Source organism: Saccoglossus kowalevskii, chromosome 2, assembly GCF_978046115.1.
Source record: "Saccoglossus kowalevskii chromosome 2, keSacKowa6.1, whole genome shotgun sequence".
NCBI classification, from domain to species: Eukaryota; Metazoa; Hemichordata; class Enteropneusta; family Harrimaniidae; genus Saccoglossus; species Saccoglossus kowalevskii.
Genome location: NC_140642.1, coordinates 7,229,975 through 7,251,492, shown reverse-complemented (window position 1 = coordinate 7,251,492; position 21,518 = coordinate 7,229,975). Strand labels below are relative to the sequence as shown.

Genomic DNA, 21,518 nt, shown 5'->3' with positions numbered 1-21,518 from the left:
ATTCATGGGTACTGATGTTGCCCAATGGCTTCTTCAACCAATGAAAGCGTATACCGGTTATATTTTTTGGATTTGAATGAACAGCAAGAGTCTTCTATGGTACTTGTAGATATTTTAATAAAAAGTTTTATCTTCAATAATTTCACACTATAGAGTAAGCCATTTTAAGAATACATTGTCTTAAAATATTTTTCCCATACCATATTTGCTCTATTAGCACTACATGTGCTTTACATAAGTTACAGAGGTGTTTCTATGGTCAAAATATATTTTAATTATTCAGTATAGAGCAAATGTCATTTTTTATTTATATGCACTACGTTTAAAGATATACTTCTAATAGAACAAATATGGTAATATACAACCAGTGTTTTTTGTATGTTGTGTTAATAAAAACATTTCAAGACCATCTGACTGATACTTAGATGGTAAAAATTGTGCAGTGTTGTATAATTGTATGGGCTGGAGAGGCAGCTGTGCTCATTGCAGATCATGTTTGTTTGTCTTCTTCTGGTAAGATATACAATAAGAAAGACATGGCAAGTCTGTGCCTCACTAAATGCTTTTCATTGTTTTCTCAACCATAATCAATAACCATCAAATAGGAACAATTTCCTGTCTGGCTAAGTACCTAATTTAGACAAGCAGTCATCAGTTATCTAATTTGTATATGCTAATTAGGTCCTGATAACATGCAGTCTCTGACCAGCAATTTGAGTGTCAGTGTTGTACCACATGACATCTAGGTTAGATTTAGTCTCACAGTGGAATGACCTAGGACAGCTATGTTACCATTGTCAGAAAGGTATGCAAGTGTTCCAATTGAATGAATAGTAAGGAATTTCATTAATTAGTTGGCTTTTGGTGCATGTGCTGTTATCTTAACGGTTTCTCAGATATTTTCATCCCAAAGTAGTTCAAGGTAAGTCAGTGTGTTTCAGAATTTAATTAATTAATTAATATTAGTTAAAAGTATCAACAAGCTTCAGTTCAGGTGAAATAGTGAACTTGACTATTGTTTTTATACGATATGTCAACACAAGCTGCCTGAGTGTGCTTGAATGGCCTTGTAGAGTATTTTTAGATGAATTCTGTGGAAGGTAATTCAACACTGTGGATGTCTCTGGCATTCTTTGCATCGCTCAGCCTCATTTGGATTGCATGGCACACCACAGCTCAGCTTTCTCCTAATATCTTATTTTATTTGCAATCCATTGCCGTGTGAATTGTATTACGCTATTAGAGTTTGCATTTTTATAATACCGGTGCTTCTATAGATATAGTGGGGTGAGTTCTTAATGTTTTATCATCAGTGGTGTTTTCCCATCTCTGTTGGCAAAACTATATACCCCTGTAGGTCATAAATATGTCAATGGTACATAAGTCTTTGTTGCATGCCTTTGAGTCTAATGCTTGCTGTCTGTGTATTTGATGCCATTTTCTTTTACAAGTTTTTATCTTGGCTGCAGATGAAATTGTATGTATGTGCAGATACATGTACTGTAATAAGGATTGAATTTATTCATCTGTTGTCATATCTCAGGATGAAACTATAAAAAAAGCGCAGTTGTCATTCAATGAATATTAATTGATATTCAAAGTGTTTGAGGATAAGTGGAATTTGACTTGTTTTGTTTGTGACTGGCTGTTTTTATTCTTTCATCAGACTTTATATTTTAAAATGGTTGTTTACATGGTGCATTCTTGTCCTGAGTATACATGTAGACTTCCTTTAATGTTGTACTGGTCAACCTTTCCCTTTGACCCCATGTAGTTTGCAGTGATACACATCATCTGAAGCGCACATCTGTTGTAAATGAAGAACTATAGTTGTCATTTCTTGAATCTCCTTGCTAGTTTATTGTGAGAAACTAGCAATAAAACTGTCATATGAGTACATGTATGAATATGATATGAAATATTCATCTTTATTTCATATTCCTTTAATATAATGCTATTCAGAGTCAGAATATGGGTTTTGATATTATAAACTATTATAATAATAGAAAATATTTATTATTACTCTCAAGTATAACAAATATAACTGTTTTTAATTACACATTGCAGCTATATGTAAGCCTACATATAATTTTTAAGGATTGTTTGGTTTATTTAGATATCTACATGTATGATGTCTCTACTAAAATAATGGTTAGTGATACTGGCCACAGTAAACAAAACATCTTTTTTGGTTTTAATGCAGCATCTGTTGTGGATAATATATCAGGATACACTGCTGGAATGGTCTCCCACAGTCATGTAAGGGATTTATACAAACACAGGTGGTGTTGTGGCTAATATCTGTGTTGGTCAGATAACAGAGTAGGATTTTTGTTATGGCTATACTCTAACATGAATTGAAATTGATAATAATACCATATGTGTGTTTGGATCCTCTAACTTGCCTTGAATTGATTGCTCTGTGTTTTTTGTGATTGGGAGAGAGGGCTACGAAATATACTACTAAGATTAAATGGTAATGTTATTTTCATTAAACCCTCCCTAGGAAAGTGTTTAATTCTCCATAGAGATTGTGACCAGACTGAAGATTTAATTTTCGATATACAGTCAAGCAGTTAATCAAGCTGGTTAACACCATGTAAAGATTTATATTCTAGCTATTATGGTTAAATATGTAGTACATGGCAAAATGCATAGTGAGTGTGAATGCTTCTGTACTTCTTTGTATTCTAGGAGCACTTTTGAATTAACTGCTAACTGTATACTGATATAATATGTATGTAAGAGATTCATTTCACACTAACACTAAAACCCCTATCTTTGGTTCTGTTTCATACTATATCATGAATATACTATTTTATGAACATGTGGATTGCACCTTGTTGTGTAATTTCAACTAATACATTTCGCTAAGGTGGAAATTAGCTTCTACCTGGAATTAACATTCATCATTTAGGTTACCTGGACAGTTGTAGTCACCTGTGTACATTTGATAGGAATGCTGAAAAATACTAAATATTTATAAGTTAATGGACCAATTATAATATCCTGGGTAATTTTAAATAGAGGACAATACTATAACATGTACAACCTTAAACAAAAATAATATATGGTACATACATTTATTAGCTCCGCTGTCGACTTTGTCGAGCGGAGCTTATCATATGAGTGATTGTCCGTCGTCGTCCGTCTTCCTGTGTCAATGTTTTACTTTTTTGACTTCTTCTTGAAAACTACAAGCCTGAATGCTTTGATACTTGGTGTATATGTACCTTGGGTAGACCTCTCTTAGTTTTGTTCATTTCATGTTGATATCTTCAATTCTCTAATTTTGGTGAATATTTTTGGTAAAAAGTGATATTTTCAACTTCTTGTTAAAAACCGCAAGTGCAATTGCTTTGATATTACATATATAGGTACTACATGTGGACCTCTCTCAGATTTGTTTATTTTGTAATGATATCTTTAATTCTCTAATTTTGGTGAATATTTTTATCATTTTTGGTAAAAAGTGATATTTTCGACTTCTTGTTAAAAACCGCAAGTCCAATTGCTTTGATACTACATATATAGGTACTACATGTAAACCTCTCTCAGATTTGTTCATTTCGTGATGATATCTTCAATTCTCTAATTTTGGTGAATATTTTTGTCATTTTTGGTAAAAAGTGATATTTTCGACTTCTTGTAAAAAACCAATAGTCTGATTGCTTTGATATTACATATATAGGTACCACATGTGGACCTCTCTCAGATTTGTTCATTTTGTGATGATATCTTCAATTCTCTAATTTTGGTGAATATTTTTGGTAAAAAGTGATATTTTCGACTTCTTGTTAAAAACTGTAAGTCCGATTGCTCTGATACTATACATATTGTTCATTTTCTAATGATGTCTTCAGTTCTTTAATTGAAATGTGCATTGCTAACAGCGGAGCTATCTCAGCCGATTGGCTGCTTGTTTTTGAATAATTTATTTATTAGCTCTCTATATGCTTGTCAATTCCAATTTCGTGCTTGGAAGAAATAACTACATGTATCCTGGTACATTTGATTGCTGCTACATGTACTACATATATAAAAGTCGTAAACTTTTAAGTTGTACCTTGTGTGCATTGCGAACTACTGCCTGTGTATCTTGTATAGTGTACCCTCTATGTCGACGCAAACTGTTAATTCTCTGGTCCATTATTGACGCAACCGAAAAAGTAAACCCAGATTTATATAGTCATCCTTATAAAAGTCCTATTTTAGAATTTGTAATTTTGTGCCTCAAGTCACCTTTTTGATTTTTTTCCTGAAGACTACCCTCCCCCTCAAGTCACCTTTTTGATCTTCTTCCTGAAGACTACCCTCCCCAGCAGTCAACAAGCTGACTCAACTTGATTTTGAGGGATTTAATTTTGACCCGGGATTTCTATAAAATCAGTCCTGTTAGAAAGCACACAGATCTTGTATACATTTATAGTGAATATCTACATAGCTTGGATACTGTTGCTTTAAGTAATTGGCATTACATGTAATTGAACAAGAAAGGTTCATAATAATTGGTCTGTTTGTACATTTGAGTCTTATCACTTGTTTTCATTGCAGCAAGTTTTCTTTAACGATTTACTCTCTTTTGTTTTTGTAGATAAAAACAGAAAATTAATTGGTGTCTTGTCATCTTCTATCACAATGTGAAGTGGTAGTGTTGCCACCATGGGGTATTTACTGGTATACTGATGGTTCCATTGTAAGCCTATGATGACATTTCTGAAGGCTTCTAACTGTGCTGGATTGATGTGTTTATTTTAAGACTGGGTAATCATTTCAGTTGATTAGATATTGCAGCAGTGAAAGAATACCCACGCACTGGCAAGCCTGAGATCAGAGGCCAGTCTGCCGATTTATGTGGGCTAATGGAATAACATACTGAGCCGTACAGACTGATGTAAAGGGAAGATACGTTACATCAGAATGAGCGCATCTCCAGAGGTGGACACAATACGAGCTAGGGCTTTGCAGGCAGCCCAATATTATCATAAAAATGTTTTACCGAATGGGGGTAGTATCACAGGCATAACTACACCCCCTCCTCATCCTCCACCTCAACATTCAGCATTTCTCAGGGCTAGTAAAGATATGCACAGGTCAAGTCTACGAGTGAATGGAACAGTCCGTACTGGCGAGGATGCATTGCGAGCTGGGGTGACTCCCAACAGTGAGAAAACACATTTAATGATGAAAGCACAAGGTTCAGAATATGGAAGTAATATGAGACTTGGAGATTACAGACCTCCATCAAATCAGAGCATTGAACATCATGATAAAAAACCCACTCCAACGGGTGATCATAGGATCACTCCACTGCCTTTTGAAGGTGCAATGACTCATAATTCATCAAGTAATTATATCAGCATCAGAGGCTCTCCGAAACTAAGCAACCGAACTATACATCATAACCGATCTAATACCTACCCAGATGCCAGGTCGAATGACCGGACTGATTCAGCATTCACTCAAGTGCACGCCAAGGAATCTCGGAATGAGAGACTTCATCCAAGTAACTTTAGTGGACATAGCACCAAGCGACATAACACAAGCCCTGATAACAGGTATGATGTGTTTAATAAAAGTCGACAGGACAAAAATGGTGCACTGACCACAGACAATATTAATTTGCACATGAGAAATGAATATTTTAAGGGTGATTTTCCTGTTAGGAGGAGCAATAGTAATTCTACATTGAACGATACCCTGGATCGCTTGGGAAGTTCTTCCCATGTAGATGCAGTACCACATCGGGAATATGGGAGTACATCTTCCATGGATATGCATAGCATCAGTGGAGAAAGTTTTTTCCAAATGTTGCGTGAATTTCGGACTGATATTGATCAGCGGAGCCCAGCTCCTCCACAGTTGGAAAAACTCCTGGGTGGTGGCCATGTGACTTTTGCCACAAAAGTTGTCACCCATACAACCTCAAGTTCTAAAACAACAATAGCTTCAGCTGAACTTAAACCTGTCACAGAAGTTAGTGCAAGCCCCAAACTGGCAAGGAAAAATACCAGCAAAAAGGAAAAGGATAAGGAGAAAGAGAAGGATAACAATAAACCCTTGAAAGTTAAATCTCAGTCAGGAGAAAAGTCTTTATTTAGTAAACTGCGGGGAAGTAAAGGAGAGGGTGATAGTATGGATTCAGATTTACAGAGAAAGTTAGAGGAAAGGGCCAGGCAAAAAGCATTTGCTCACTATGACTGTCAAAGTATGGCAGTTGATCTTAACGATGTTATGAAAAATAGCCAGCAGGTGGGAAGACGGAAAAATACAACTACAGGGGCATCTGCAGCATCTAGGGGTAGTAATCCGAATACACCACAGGTAAGAGTTTAATGAGATCTTAACCATTATCATGCAGTCAGTTGAACGTTCTCAATGTCTGCTAACTGCTTAAATATCCAGCTGATGTAAGATGAGTGTTCTATGATTAATTTAAAGGGCGGTGGTCGGTCCGCAGTGTGTGCCTGAATTATTTGTGAACAATGTGTATTTTACATGCGTTGTATATTTCATGTCCCACGAAGACAACACCTTTTAATGCACCTACTGCATGGTAGTTGAGATTTCACATCCTACATGCAGCTATTCAAATGTCATCCATTAGTGCTTCCTCTGATTTATACAGGGCAGTTGAATTTCCAGTTTAAGGTGTGCAAGCATATAAATCTTGCATCCTAATGTATTAAGTAAACATAATTGCCAAGGCTGAATTACTCAATCTAATAAGTCTAATTAACTCCATACCCTGGAGGGGGTGGGGGACTATCTGAGCATATCTAAAATATCTATCTGTTTTAATTCAAACACCTTCCAAAGGTATTAGTCACATTAGTGACAGCAGGATATTTAATTTTAACTGGGTCAGATACCCTAAACTATAATATATCGGTAATGATAAAAATGCCAGTGAAACCTCTACTTACCTAGTACTTGGAGCATTGGAATTCATTCGACAGAGGGAATTTAGCTGTGTGTCGGATTAAAAAAAAGGTTTTTGATTCTACTAAGCCACGGCACATGTATTATAAAAAAATCTAAGATTCTTTTCATTTATATCTACTTGATATTGGCTTTCTAATAAGTATTATATGGCTGTCAACACCATGTGTACATCATGTATAGTATTTCTATTTTGGGCAACACTTAGGCTGGACAAGTAGATTGCATTTAATGACCACATGTAGAGTATGAAAAATTGATCTTGATTGAATTTCTTTGACATTCTCTTTTCTGAATGGCAATGGCAATGACACATTGTATTGTAGCAATGCTTGCTGTGTAAAGTAAACAACCTTTAATGCGTACCAGTAATATGAATGTCTGGTTAATATACTACAGTTTTTAATGTTTACTTATGACACATATGCCTAGTGAGTGAAAAAAGCTCACATTTATATTTGTCTTTTGTAACATTATTCCATGTAATAACATTATATAACTTACTGTAGTACAGCTGAAGATTATACACCATATACATGTCTAAAAATAATGCTAATCAAACTGGTTTGAAATATTGGTTTTCTCTATTTATGCATTATTTATTTTGTCAAATATATCTAGTATTTACATGTACATGTAGTAGTGCATAACCTTAGGAACAAAGCACTGGCATTTGTTTTGTGAATTTTCAAAAAAGCACATACATGTACATGCATGTGCCTCCAGTAGAGTAAATATGGTAGTAACTGTTTATTTATCTATAAAATAGAACTAATCATGATTTTTATTGAAGTCGGTATACAATTTAATTGTGTTTACATGAATCACAGGGTAGCCGTGAAGACCTTTCTGATGAGGATGCAGACTATGGCGATAATAAAAATAATGACCTAGTTCTGAGCTGCCCATATTTTCGAAATGAAATAGGAGGGGAAGAAGAACGGAATATTAGTTTATCCCGAGTCTCTGTGGATGGTGCGAGACCTAGTCAAAGGGGTTCATATGAAGCCATTTTAGAAGGTGCCAAAGTGGGACTTACTGGTGGATCGCCAGGTTCTCCTGATAATCCTGCATATTGGACTCAGCCAGCAATTGAACGAGTGGACTATGGAGCTCATTATTACAGAGATTATTTCTATGGACAAGGTAAATTTATTTCTCATTAATTCTCATATGTTCCAACAAAAAATATGTGTGTTATTATTTTTTTGGCTTTTAGTTTTTTAATCTTCTGTTCGTAGCTCTACAAATGACTAGTAGATTTGATTGCATCACATGTATGTCTTCTTGTTATTTCACTTTCATGTATGGTACTTTTGTTTAATAGTGACATCATGCCATGTAGAAATTTGGCAATATATTTAATTGTTATTCTGGGCTGTGTAATGCAAACTCTAATGTGGGTAAACAGTATTGGTGGTCCTACAGGGAGCAACCCTCATTATAAAGAAAACACAGCTAATTGAAGCCATTATCTTCATAATTACAATTTAAGAACTCAGTGCCTTATTTCCGGAATCGCTATTACTTGATTACAAGTTTTAATCCCAATTAACTCAATCAATCAATTAACTTCCTCAGTCTGTGTCTACAAAGGAAATAGCCATACTTGATTGGCTCTTAATTACCATCTAATTATTACATTGAAACATTTGATATTTGCACACACAGTCAGCATTTCATCGTATAGTATTCATATATTATATTATGTGTGTGCTAAAAACTGTATTTAATTCATAAAAAATATGTTCTTAGTATAAAACAAGTAATGCTTTTTATGACTAGGATGTTCATAAGTTTTAGATACATGTATTCCTTAGGGGGAATATACATGTACAATAAATTAATTCATTTTATATGTTAGATCCAAAAATAAAACATTATCATGTTTAAAAATTATTTGTAAGCACAGACATATTAAACCTTTTTCATTTTATGCTGTGTACAGCCTTGGGGTTGGTAGCATGATCTTTACTGGTTATTTCACTGATGAGTTCATTTTAATGCTTCATAAAATTAGTTGCAATAAAAATATTCCTGTGTGCAGCTCTAGCCAAAACTAGCTGACCCATGAAATGTTCTAGCTTACAACAAAACAAGACAGAGTGTTCTGTGTTATTTTTTTTTCTTGATCAATAATTCCACTATTCAACATTTCTTTAATTGACCAACTGTGCACATGGAAGCCTTTATATTGTAAATCACTTTATTTTTGCAAAGAAATTTTTAGCTCCGCTGTCGACTTTGTCAAGCGGAGCTTATCATATGAGTGATTGTCCGGCGGCGTCCGGTGTCCATCGTCCGTGTAAAAAGTGATATTTTCGACTTCTTGTTAAAAACCACAAGTCCAATTGCTTTGATATTACATATATAGGTACTACTTGTGTATCTCTCTCAGATTTGTTCATTTTGTAATGATATCTTTAATTCTCTAATTTTGGTGAATATTTTTGTCATTTTTGGTAAAAAGTGATATTTTCGACTTCTTGTAAAAAACCAATAGTCTGATTGCTTTGATATTACATATATAGGTACCACATGTGGACCTCTCTCAGATTTGTTCATTTTGTGATGATATCTTCAATTCTCTAATTTTGGTGAATATTTTTGGTAAAAAGTGATATTTTCGACTTCTTGTTAAAAACCGCAAGTCCAATTGCTTTGATATATTATACATATAAGGTACTACATGTGGACCTTGCTCAGATTTGTTCATTTTCTAATGATATCTTCTGTTCTTTAATTGCCATGTGCATTGCTAACAGCGGAGGTATCTCAGCCGACAGGCTGCTTGTTTTTTGTGAATTTCACAAATTCAGTGATATTTTGTAATACCGTATTTTCTCTATTAGTAGTACATGTGTTACATATATGACATGTGTGTCTATGGTCATAATAAGTTGTATTTTAATGATCCAGCATACATTAAATGTAATTTTTAGCTCCGCTGTCGACTTTGTCGAGCAGAGCTTATCATATGAGTGATTGTCCGTCGTCGTCCGTGTCAATGTTTTACTTTTTCGACTTCTTCTTGAAAACTACAAGCCTAAATGCTTTGATACTTGGTGTATATGTACCTTGGGTAGACCTCTTTTAGGTTTGTTCATTTTGTGATGATGTCTTCAATTCTCTAATTTTGGTGAATATTTTTGTAATTTTTGGTAAAAAGTGATATTTTCGACTTCTTGTTAAAAAACAAAAGTTCAATTGCTTTGATATTACATATATAGATACTACATGTAGACCTTTCTCAGATTTGTTCATTTTGTGATGATATCTTCAATTCTCTAATTTTGGTGAATATTTTTGTAATTTTTAGTAAAAAGTGATATTTTCAACTTCTTGTTAAAAACTGTAAGTCCGATTGTTTTGATACTATACATATTGTTCATTTTCTAATGATGTCTTCAGTTCTTTAATTGAAATGTGCATTGCTAACAGCGGAGCTATCTCAGCCGATAGGCTGCTTGTTTGTTTATGTGTGCTGTTATTGCACATGTGCTTTTAATAGAGTACATACACTAGCGTGATCATTTCATAAAATGTCATTTCCACATACATGCCCAAATATTCTAATAGTGAAAATTATTAAATAGTTTACAGTGTAGGAGTTGTTTCAAAGTAACCATAATATTTTTGGTTCTAGATAACTTCCTGAATTATGTGTAGCTTGGCACTAGACCATGCACACTACCGGTATACAATTTTAATCAGGCATTGCGGCTCATAAAATCATTTAATACATTATACAAGTAATACTATGCAGTATGAAAGCAACCTTGTCTGAATAGTTTTTAATATCATTCTGGCATCGGCAGATAATGTAGAGATTTCAATAGACACAATATGTCCTAGAATTTGTTAATCTCCAGTAAAATGTAAAATGAGAAGTATTCACTAAGATTTTGTACACGTATAAGCTGATTTGATATTCCAGGGTTTTTAGCCATGTACATATGGACCATGTTCAGTATGTGCCAAAAAAGTTGTTAATCCCCTAGTTGGCAAAAAGATTATTGTCATTGTACTCATTGAGGCAAACCCTAACTGGACTCGCCCAGCTTGAGCGGAAATCATACACTCAATTAATATTATCTCAATGTTTCATGTCATTACTTTTTATTTTCATTTATTTGAAACATGTATTGCAGTCTTTTGGAATATTACAATTATTTGAAATACAAAATTTTTTATGTATTGCTTGGTTCAGGTGATTGACATTCGCAAAAGAATATCCTGAGAGAATAGGCGACAATAAGACATACATGCATGGAAACCTCAATGAAGCTAATGTTTGGGACATGTACAAAAACTTGTTTGAAGAAATAATGTACACCATGAAATTGTTGTTGGTATCAGTACTCATTGGTGCAAATGGGGACGATACGTATAATTTTTCATGTGAAATTAGTGTAAAAAAAATAGAAAATCACAAAATATAGCACCATAAAAAGAATCAATAAAATGAAAACTTATATGGAGTAACATTGCTGGGAAAAACTAAAATGTATATTCAAAAGACTGCAACGAAAAATTATTCTTGTTGTTTGACAAGCTAGGATTTTTGTCAAGTTTATATGCAATCTGCTGTTGTTTTGCGTGAATTTTTTCTTCAAATAATGGAGTTGATTATAGCATTCAGACAGACATTACTCAGCTTATGCTGAGGATGGTGCAGGTCCAAGAAGCGGACCTAAACTAGGGAAGGTTTTCAGCATGTGCTCACATGCCAAAAGCATTTGTCTGAGCACAGATATAATAATAATAATAATAATAATAATAATAATAATAATAATGAAGAGTATTTATATTGCGCTTAACCTAAATTAGCTCTAAGCGCATATACACTAGATTCATTTGTGAAGAAAAAAGTACATTCTAAACTTTTCTTATTTAAAGAGTTCGCTTTTATTTTTTGGCAAAATAAAACCCATTGTAAGAGTATGCAAATAAGAGGAAAGACAAGTGCTTTAAAAATATGTGAAATCTTATATGTAAATATCAGATCTGTAAATTATTAAACACACACATGTAGTTGAATGAATACAACTAATCCATGGTATAAATCTGACATATTGAATCCCCAAAAGTGTTGTTGATGTGAATATGAATGACATTCAAGGTACCAAATTGACAGAGATTTCGTGACTAAGTGGCAAATTTTGCTAGTATTGTTGACCAGCGTTTCAGAGTCTGGGGATTTACCAAGATCTTCATGTTGCTGTCACGAAAGTCACTAAACCTTCTGTTTCAATCCACCTTAGATTATGACATGAACTATAAACTAAGCTGACAAAATTATGGCATCCTGAATCCAGCTAGCCTATAATATATGGCATTTATTATAACCAGACATTTCATGCATATTTCCATGTGCTTGGCTTGATGGTGTTGCGACAGCTGCTTTGTCTGCAGGCAAATACACCAAATTGGGAATGTGTTCATTAATGCAGCTGTGTTTATAACATGATTTAATTATTTATTATGTACATGTACCTAGATGAGAATATTGAATATTTTACATGATAATATTTAATTTGTCACCACAATATGAATTATACAATCATAATATTTATTTTATCAGGGGTTATACAAATAGCCTGGTATTTGTATAATAAAACTTAGTGATCTAACATACCAGGAATTATGGATAATTCATTCTCTGGAAGCTATTTCCCTGAAGGAGATTTTCAGTAATTTATATTCATCTGTTAGTGGTGTCTATGATTAAAGGGTTCTGTGTTTGTGATTGTACCCTGAAAATATAATCAAATGAAGAAAGATGTGAATATTTATGTCAAGGAATAATTTTTTTGTTTCATTACAAGTGGTGTCATGTGTTTCAGTGATGTCATCAGTCCTTGTGCTTTAGTGCAAATGATGTCAAAACTTGTGTCACAAGAAGTTGTGCACGGTGTGACATAAAGTTATACATGTACATGTATATACTTTGACGTCTGGTTCAAGTTCACTAAAATTTGGGATGAAATGTCAGTTAAATCAAAGACTTCTCTAATGTCTTTGGTTAAATAAAACGTTGTCACCATGCTCATTTTTATCACATTAGAGTGTCTATACTATCTATCTTTAATACCTACATTATGTTGCCAAGGAAGAAAGAAAAGTTAAATTGCTCAATTGAATGCCTTCAGACGTATAATTCTGACTATGGTCACTGTCTGTGATGTGTGATGTCATTAGCTGAATGAGGTTCAAAGGGCAAAATTTTGAGGTGTTTGTGGAGACCCAGTTGTTAGAACTTGTTCTAGGTTTGACATTTTTAGATAGTCAGTATTTTATATCAAGGTGAAAGTAAAATAAAAAACAATTTCATGGATGACTGGATACTTTCTACCTATTCTGATTGTGTTACAGTATTAAACTGCCACGTTCTGCATTATTCACACACATGAAATTGCACTTTACAATTACTTTTTGATTTGATGTACATTTTATAATAGTCTGTAGTGTTGTCTAGTATATAGCCATTATTGTTGTTACCATAGTAACATAACAATATAACAATAAAACACAACTACCTAAACAGAGCTTGTCAAACAAATATTTGATTATTCAACCAAATATTTTCCAAACAAACTTGTATTTGCAATGACGTAGGTGATAAATTGTGCTACTGTGTGTCATTGACGTTTGTTTTGCCTATTGTATGAAATTGAAAGCCATTTCTCTTTCAGAACATCAGAATTATTTGGGTATTGATGAGAATCTTGGTCCAGTTGCTATCAGTGTGAAACGAGAAAAGTTGGATGAGAAGGATGTGATTGGAGGTGTGGGTAATGCAAATAAAGACATTTCTACTGCACAGTACCAGTATAGGATTATAGTTAGGACAAGTGAGGTAAGCACTATGACACCCTCCCCCTTCACCTCCTATAAACAGATTGGCAGAATAATTCTTGGTCAGCAGCCTTCTATAAAAACCAAATGCTACTGTATTTCCTTTTATATCAGATGTTCGTTATGCATTTGTCAATCATGAAGTGTAATTTGATGACTTACCATTGTCTGCTTCTAAGGAAATAACATTACCCAAGACCCTCTAGATTTCTATTCTTCCCAAATGATTCTTGTATTTTTAATGTCGTGCTTTATTCCCTAAATTCCAAGAAACCAACAAAACATTTAAAAATATGTATTACTCTATTTCACTGTACTGCCTATTTTTGTCTATTTATTTGCGGACTATTATGCTATCATTACTATGAAGAAGAATGTATAACTTTCATACATCATCACTTTCTTGATCTTGTAAGGTGACAGTAGTAAGTTATGTCTTGTTGGTCAGCCTATAGTTAGCTGCCTTTCTTTATTGCTGCCAGCCTGAGTAGTTTAATTATTTTTAAGAGAATTAAAACAAGAGTGAATGAGTTAATAATCATTTCCTATTGTACCACCTGTGAGCTTCCAGGTAAGTTTGACTAGTTCATTTTTCACATATATAGATACTTGATATACTTCCTTATAACCATTACAGCTATCAACGCTAAGAGGGTCTATACTCGAGGACTGCATTCCATCAGCTACGAAACATGGCACATCAAGAGGTCTACCGATCAGAGATGTATTGGAATACATTGTACCGGAAATTCAACTGTCATCGCTCAGAACGTCTCTTAGCACGGATAAAGTACAAGAACAGTTAATGAAGTTAGATGAACAAGGTGTAAGTAGTAACATAGTGTGATTTGTGTACTTATCATGCATACAGGTGTGGGCAAATGGCAGTGAGGAGAGCTTCTTGTCTGTCTTGACAGCTTTTAAATTAGATTGTGTTCCTGGTGTGGAATAGGGCTAATATGAACATTATCTGTAACTTCAATCCTTAACGTTTATATTTCTGTTTTAAAATATTTTGAAATAAATTTACAAACATTATTGGTTTGTTTTTTCTTCCAGATCAATAACAAATACAAAGTTGGTGTGATGTTTTGTAAAGCTGGTCAAAATACTGAAGAAGAAATGTACAATAATGGTAAGACAGAAAAGCTATAGAGGGCACCCATAACTCATAACTGGATACTTCATTGTTTATTGATACTGTAAAACCATTTATTTCATTGAATTTTACTTATCAGTGAAAATAGTGAAATTAAAAACCAGTTAATAATTAATGCTTTTACAGTAAACAGTTAATAAGCATTAACCTAACAGTAATTCATTTATGTTTCAGAGAATTCTAGTCCTGCTTTAGACGAATTTTTAGAAAGCATTGGAGAGACAGTTAGACTCAAGAATTTTGACAGATACAGAGCACAGCTTGATAACAGAAGTAAGTACCGAAACTGAGATACAACTTTTGACCTGAATGTCTATTGTAACTCACAGCAGTATAGTATTGGGATGGTTTCCAGCATCCTTTCATTTATTATGGACAAGATTTTCACAACATCTGCTGGTTTGCTTGGCTGCCAAGGACTGGAATTTACTAATGAGAATGTGATGTGAATAGCTGTTGGGAGACTAGTCCACCAGTCTATTTGTATTTACACATGATTTCCTTTCTTACAGCTGATTCAACGGGTACACATTCTTTATACACAACTTACCAGAACAATGAAATAATGTTCCATATTTCTACAATGCTGCCACATACACCAAACAATAAACAACAGGTAAGGATAGACTGGGTTATTATTGATGTCTTGAGTGAAAACTGAACAGAGCTATTGTATTTGTACATACTTACAAAACATATGGTAAATAAACCTTCCCCATCTATTTCAGTTACTTCGTAAACGTCACATTGGTAATGATATTGTAACGATTGTCTTCCAAGAACCAGGAGCAAAGGCGTTTACACCTAAGACTATTCGCTCTCATTTCCAGCACGTTTTTATCATTGTACGTGTACATCATCCAAACACTGACAGTTTGTGCTACAGGTTAGTAGTGACCACTATTTCTATTACCAACCAGATTTCTATGCAGGGTTTCCCAAGAATTCGTAGCCACAATGACAGTAATGCTTTACTAATTGATTTCAGTATGATAGCCTCTTTGTCCTCTCAAACTATAAAGTGATTTGTAATAGTTATTTGTAAATTATACATGACAAGTTCCATTGATATCAACTTATGTAAATTTGGTTATGCTTCTTACTGTGAAGTGACAGCTGCTACATTTTGTACTTTTGGTGGGATATTATTTAAGGTTACTAAGGCTGGTATGTTTCTGTGTGTATTTTGTGTTCTTTACAAAGCTTTGTAGTATTCTTATTCTCATTCACATCACATGTGAATAGAGACTGAAAGCTATGTATTTTTTGTTAAGTTATGACAATAATTTAAAACATTAATTATATCAGCTAGAATACATACATTCTTGTTATTGCATGTCATATGGTTAGTGACAATATTAAGTGATGATGTCAATTTGAAAGAATTCCTGGAGCCAGCCCTATATGTGTATCAGGAGAAATTTATTCACTTTGTCATTGCTTCTAAAACATTGCAAATTACATATCAGAATGTCTGAAATTAATATACAATTTTTAGATAAGGTTAAAGTACAGATGTCATCTGTTGTCAATCTTACTGTACAATATCTGATCAAATCTACTCTTTTCATTTATGTATGCATTACCCAATGACTAGAAACTGAATTTTCTACCAGTCATAAGACGTTACAGCAATGATAATATGGTTCTGATAATATTAATAATATTAATTTTTGTTTTCATCAGTGTTGCTGTAGCAAGATCAAAGGAAGTCCCACCTTTTGGACCACCACTGCCAGATAATCCAACTTTTTCAAAATCAAAATCATTTACAGATTTTCTATTATCAAAAAGTAAGTATGACCATTTCTTAGTTGGTATCACTGTTGCATAGTGCCCTCTGTTGTTGAAGATTGAATTGCTTTTGTTTTGAACTATTCCAATCTTATGCTCAGGGAGCCCTCTTGTGGCAGGCTTAACAATAATACCCGGTAGTTATTATTTAGTATTTCTGAGGGTTCATGTACAACATGGAGTTATTTCTCGTTGCATTACTGACTGTTTTTTTGTTTCATAACATTTTTTTCGCTGTTTTTTTCTTTCCATGAATTACTACTAAATGCATGTCATTTTTCATGAACCTAAATAAAAACACATATTATATTTCGCCAACAAAACTATTTTTTTTTTCATTTCACTAATTCATAAGATTGTTTTAGTTATTAATGCAGAGAATGCGGCTCATAGATCAGATAAATTTGTTGCAATGGCCGTGAGAACGAGACAAGAATACCTAAGAGATTTGGCTAATAACTATGTGAGCAATACAACTATTGATAGTGGTACTAAGTTTACTAAATTCACACTATGGGACAAGAAGAAAGAGAAGAGCCATCCCAAAGCATTGCCAGAAACTATCAGTAAAGGTGCCATTATATGGAGAGTGCAGGTGAGATATTTTCACCAACTTAGGGAGTACTTCTATTGTCTTCATTAGCTAATGAACCCTTAAAGCAGGTGGTAATAGTACTTATGCTTTAAAGTCTGGTGATGATTGTAGACAAATCCTATTTACAAGTATGTTTTTATTATAAAATATTTTTTAAAGTGGCAATATGGATATTGTTTCTCTAGAAAACACAGCATTACCTTAATTTGTTTGTGTCTTCCAGGTAGAAGATTTTAGCCAGGCTGAGAGATTAGAGTGTATTCTCGGTATTTCCTCAGAAACTTTTGTCCTTGTAGATGTTGAAAGCAAAGAACCTGTCTTCAGTGTTCCTTGTAAGTCTGTCATAGGATGGACATTACAAAAGAATTGGTAAGTATTGTCAGCAATACTTTTAAACACTCAGAACTGTACATACTGCCCATCTTGCTAGGTGGCATAGTTGGGCAAATGGTGTTCAGACAAAGAGCACGTGAAGCTGTAGGTCTATCACAAAAATCACATTATCCTTGTTACCATTTATATAGTGTATCACTGGAATAAAAAAGTAACAATGTTGGTGTTATTTGAAAATTAGTGAGATACTGAAATGTGTGGAGGACAACAAAACTCCTATTATACAACATATAAAATACGTAATCTCTCTCAGAACACTGGTTTTTGGATACAGATTGAGAAGTTTGTTCAACATACTTGCATTTAATATAGCTTGTCCAAATGAAATAGGGGTAGTCAACTTCATTACTCAAGTGAAGAATGGAAAACTCAATGTTTTTGTATCTTTATTGTTGCAGTTTAAAGATACATTACAATGAAGGTGAATGTATAATTATTTATTGTGTTGATCCAGAAATAGAAGAAATAATAGATATTGTACATAGACTGTCTTTGGTCACAGATGGATGCGAGGTCAGTACATTTGGTTAAGTTTTATTTTTTAAACTAAATTTTTTAATTTTCTGGCCGAATATGGGTGTTTGTGCCTGAGATTACTTTTCTTGCTCAAGGGCACAATTACTAACGTAAAAATGTATTACCGGGTAATAGCCACATTCAAAATAGAAGCCGCACCCATTATTTTTGATCAGTTGAGAACCAAACATTCATCGTTTCTAATATGTGCTCTAATAGAAGCGAAGCTGCACTGTATCATTTTAAATAGGAGCTGCTGTTTCTAATATAGTTAAAGAGTCTATACAAATGAAATACAATTTATACAAACTGTATACTGAATAACAAACTAAATAACATAACAACATTTCTAATTAAGCACTGATGTTCATTTTCCAAACCATGTATCAAATTTGCTTAATTCGAAATCTTGTTATTTAGTTTGTTATTAAGTATACAGTTTGTATAAGTTGTATTTCATCTGAAGTATATAGTTGACCCATTTTTTGAGTACAATCTTATTAGATGAATTAATGCAATACAACGCCAATCAACAATTCACAGTGCATACCTGTTCCATATATACATTATTGTGTTTACCTTGCAGACAACTGAGATGACATTACGACGTAATGGTTTGGGTCAGCTTGGCTTCCACGTCCACTACCAGGGTCTAGTGGCTGATGTGGAACAGTATGGTTTTGCATGGCAAGCTGGTCTTAGAAAAGGCTGCAGACTTGTAGAAGTATGCACTCTGAAATCTTTATCACTTCATCAGTTTGTATGTTTGACATTATTCACCAACTTGCATGCATTGTGTCTTATTTAGATAAAGGGTCATTCACTGCAATTTTGCATATATTTTTCCTGCCTTTGTTGTAGATCATCCAGCTTATAATAATAATGGCTAGCTAAGCTTTCATTCTTATGGCATTTTTTTTTTTGATTTTATTTTTGTCAAAAAAACACCATCATTTTGGCATGAAGTTATTTAGATGTTCTGACAGAAATTATTTGATTCACAGTAAATTTATACTGGTGCCAAATATTTCAAGGTGCAGGCCACATGTACAAAACACTCGATTTGGCAACTTCTTTCCATTTATTAGCGATTACTTAGTCGCACCACAATAAATAACCCTAATAAATTATTCAAGCTTAGCACTGTTTGCCCCTTTTTGTCTGTTCGGTTGTGAAATATCAAGACATACACCTATCATAATTATGGTGTTAAATTGATGCATGTAATAGTAACCTGAAAGCCATTACAAATTCAGCAGATTATATTGCATCCTACATAGGTAAAGCATGAAGAATGCATACATTGCGGTTAATAGCTCTTTAGTAGTTATGAAAACATTCATAATATGGGAATCCATACTTAGCATTATTGATATAATTTCTAATTTGCTTTTAATGAAAAACATTTTTTTTTATTTATTAAGGTTTTTTGATACTAATTACTTCCCATATTGTGTATTAGTTCTCTGATCTCCCTGTATTGTGGGAATTTTGATGGCTGCTATTATACTTGGATATCTATAGTTATAGATGTAGTACAATACGTGTAGTGTAGCGTAGTGTAGTGTAGTGTAGTGTAGTGTAGTGTAGTGTAGTGTAGTGAATCCTGCTTCTATATTGTCAAAACTGTCATATTTTTTGCCGGACCAAAATATAATTATTGCATAATGGGGGTATGTTTTATCTTGCTTGTTGCTATATTATGAATACAATATTACTGCCAGTTGAAAAGTAGTTTCCATTACACGCTGAGTAGCATACATTGTACATCAGAATATTTGATGACATATTACCACATTTAGAACATGTGGCATTGGTCACATGATAAAGAAGTTTATCCCTTAATATTAACGGGGTACTTGGTTGTAGAACTCTAGTGATGGGAGTGACATTATTGACCAAAAACACGGCTACTAGAATGATCACCTGTACTAGAAAATCAGAACATATAATCCCAGTTCTACAAAAACTGCATTGGTTTCCCGTTCATCACAGAATTGAGTACAAAATTATTGGGGAACATGCCCTTTCACATGCTACTCCTCAACACCCTTCCATCAGATATGCATCAAATCACTGATGTAAACTTATTAAAATGAAAATGTATTCATTAATCAAAGCCTACAGCATGGAATAACCCCTTCAGTGTATTTGAACAGAACTTAGTTTTGTATCCTGGCGCTTTATGAATGTTTATGATTGATTGTTTAATTGGTATTGTTATCCACTGGCTGCCAATGTATATTGTATAATACTCATAATTGCTTGTATCCTGCTGTCACTTCAAATAAGTGATAGTGACATCACTTCATATCCATAGCAGCGTATGGCATAATATAACAAGCTAAGGGCACTCATTTAATTATCATCTGTCAGTAAAATATTGTATTTTGTTATGATAAATGAAAATAATGCTCATTCCACCACATTTGTTGAGGTATTACTGTCAACATTATTGATATGTTTTATTCTTTGGTAGATTTGTAAGGTAGCTGTGTGTACTCTGACACATGATCAGATGATAGACTTACTCAGGACATCGATGACTGTTAAAGTGGTTATCATACCCCCTCATGAAGATGGATCACCTAGAAGGTAAGTTCTTTTGTTTTTATGTTATTCTGAATAACCCAGTATGTTTACTGTACTACTGCCATCACAGTCCCAGAGCAAGAAGACATGTTTGCGGAATTGTTCTGTATTCAGTGTACTTGTCAACACCAATAGATTTATTTTGAAACTTTATTCTGAAATTTATGAACTTAATTAAGGTGTCTGTATAAAAAAATTGTTAATGAAGTGATTTTCAAAAACAGCTGAGAGAGGTTGACGCTGGTTGATCACCACTCTTATAAGCCTAAGATAAATGTATATGTAAACATTCAACAAATATTAATGTGAAAAACACAGCTAGAACATGATGCAAGTCAATGAGCTAAAGAGTTTTCAAAATGATGTATATTGACTCGTATATCATGTGATTGTAACATTTCAGAGGATTACCAACTGTAGAGATTACAGGAGTACCTGGCAATTATCATAGCATTGATTTCTATCATAGAAACCAGTCAAGTAAATTACATCCAGCTAAGGGTCAAGCAATTCCACCTTGTGTACCGGAAAGAGGTAGGACATCAATACAACTTCCTGGGAGTGTGTACACTGCTGGAGATGTTTTATGCAACATAAGATTGATATCTTTGTCAGAGAACAGGGACAAAAAGATTGACAGCATTCATGGAGATTGCTGTCTTTAAGAAT

At 33.7% G+C, this 21,518-nt stretch overlaps 1 protein-coding gene across 2 annotated transcripts in view; it reads left to right on the top strand.

The window, feature by feature from the left end:
- The window catches only part of LOC102810078 (signal-induced proliferation-associated 1-like protein 2), a 53,064-nt gene that overhangs the window by 18,447 nt on the left and 13,099 nt on the right, over positions 1–21,518 (top strand). Inside the window, exons 2-16 of one of the 2 annotated variants that reach the window (XM_085508597.1) lie at positions 4,595–6,324; positions 7,773–8,088; positions 13,638–13,801; positions 14,438–14,626; positions 14,860–14,935; positions 15,134–15,232; positions 15,472–15,575; positions 15,688–15,845; positions 16,646–16,752; positions 17,119–17,348; positions 17,572–17,717; positions 18,140–18,254; positions 18,844–19,017; positions 20,737–20,852; positions 21,253–21,383. In XM_085508597.1, the coding sequence (XP_085364723.1) occupies positions 4,921–6,324; positions 7,773–8,088; positions 13,638–13,801; positions 14,438–14,626; positions 14,860–14,935; positions 15,134–15,232; positions 15,472–15,575; positions 15,688–15,845; positions 16,646–16,752; positions 17,119–17,348; positions 17,572–17,717; positions 18,140–18,254; positions 18,844–19,017; positions 20,737–20,852; positions 21,253–21,383 (3,529 nt within the window). In that variant the 5' untranslated portion in view covers positions 4,595–4,920. The remainder of the gene's footprint in view (positions 1–4,594; positions 6,325–7,772; positions 8,089–13,637; positions 13,802–14,437; positions 14,627–14,859; positions 14,936–15,133; positions 15,233–15,471; positions 15,576–15,687; positions 15,846–16,645; positions 16,753–17,118; positions 17,349–17,571; positions 17,718–18,139; positions 18,255–18,843; positions 19,018–20,736; positions 20,853–21,252; positions 21,384–21,518) is intronic. The other variant, XM_085508603.1, reaches the window with a different exon arrangement.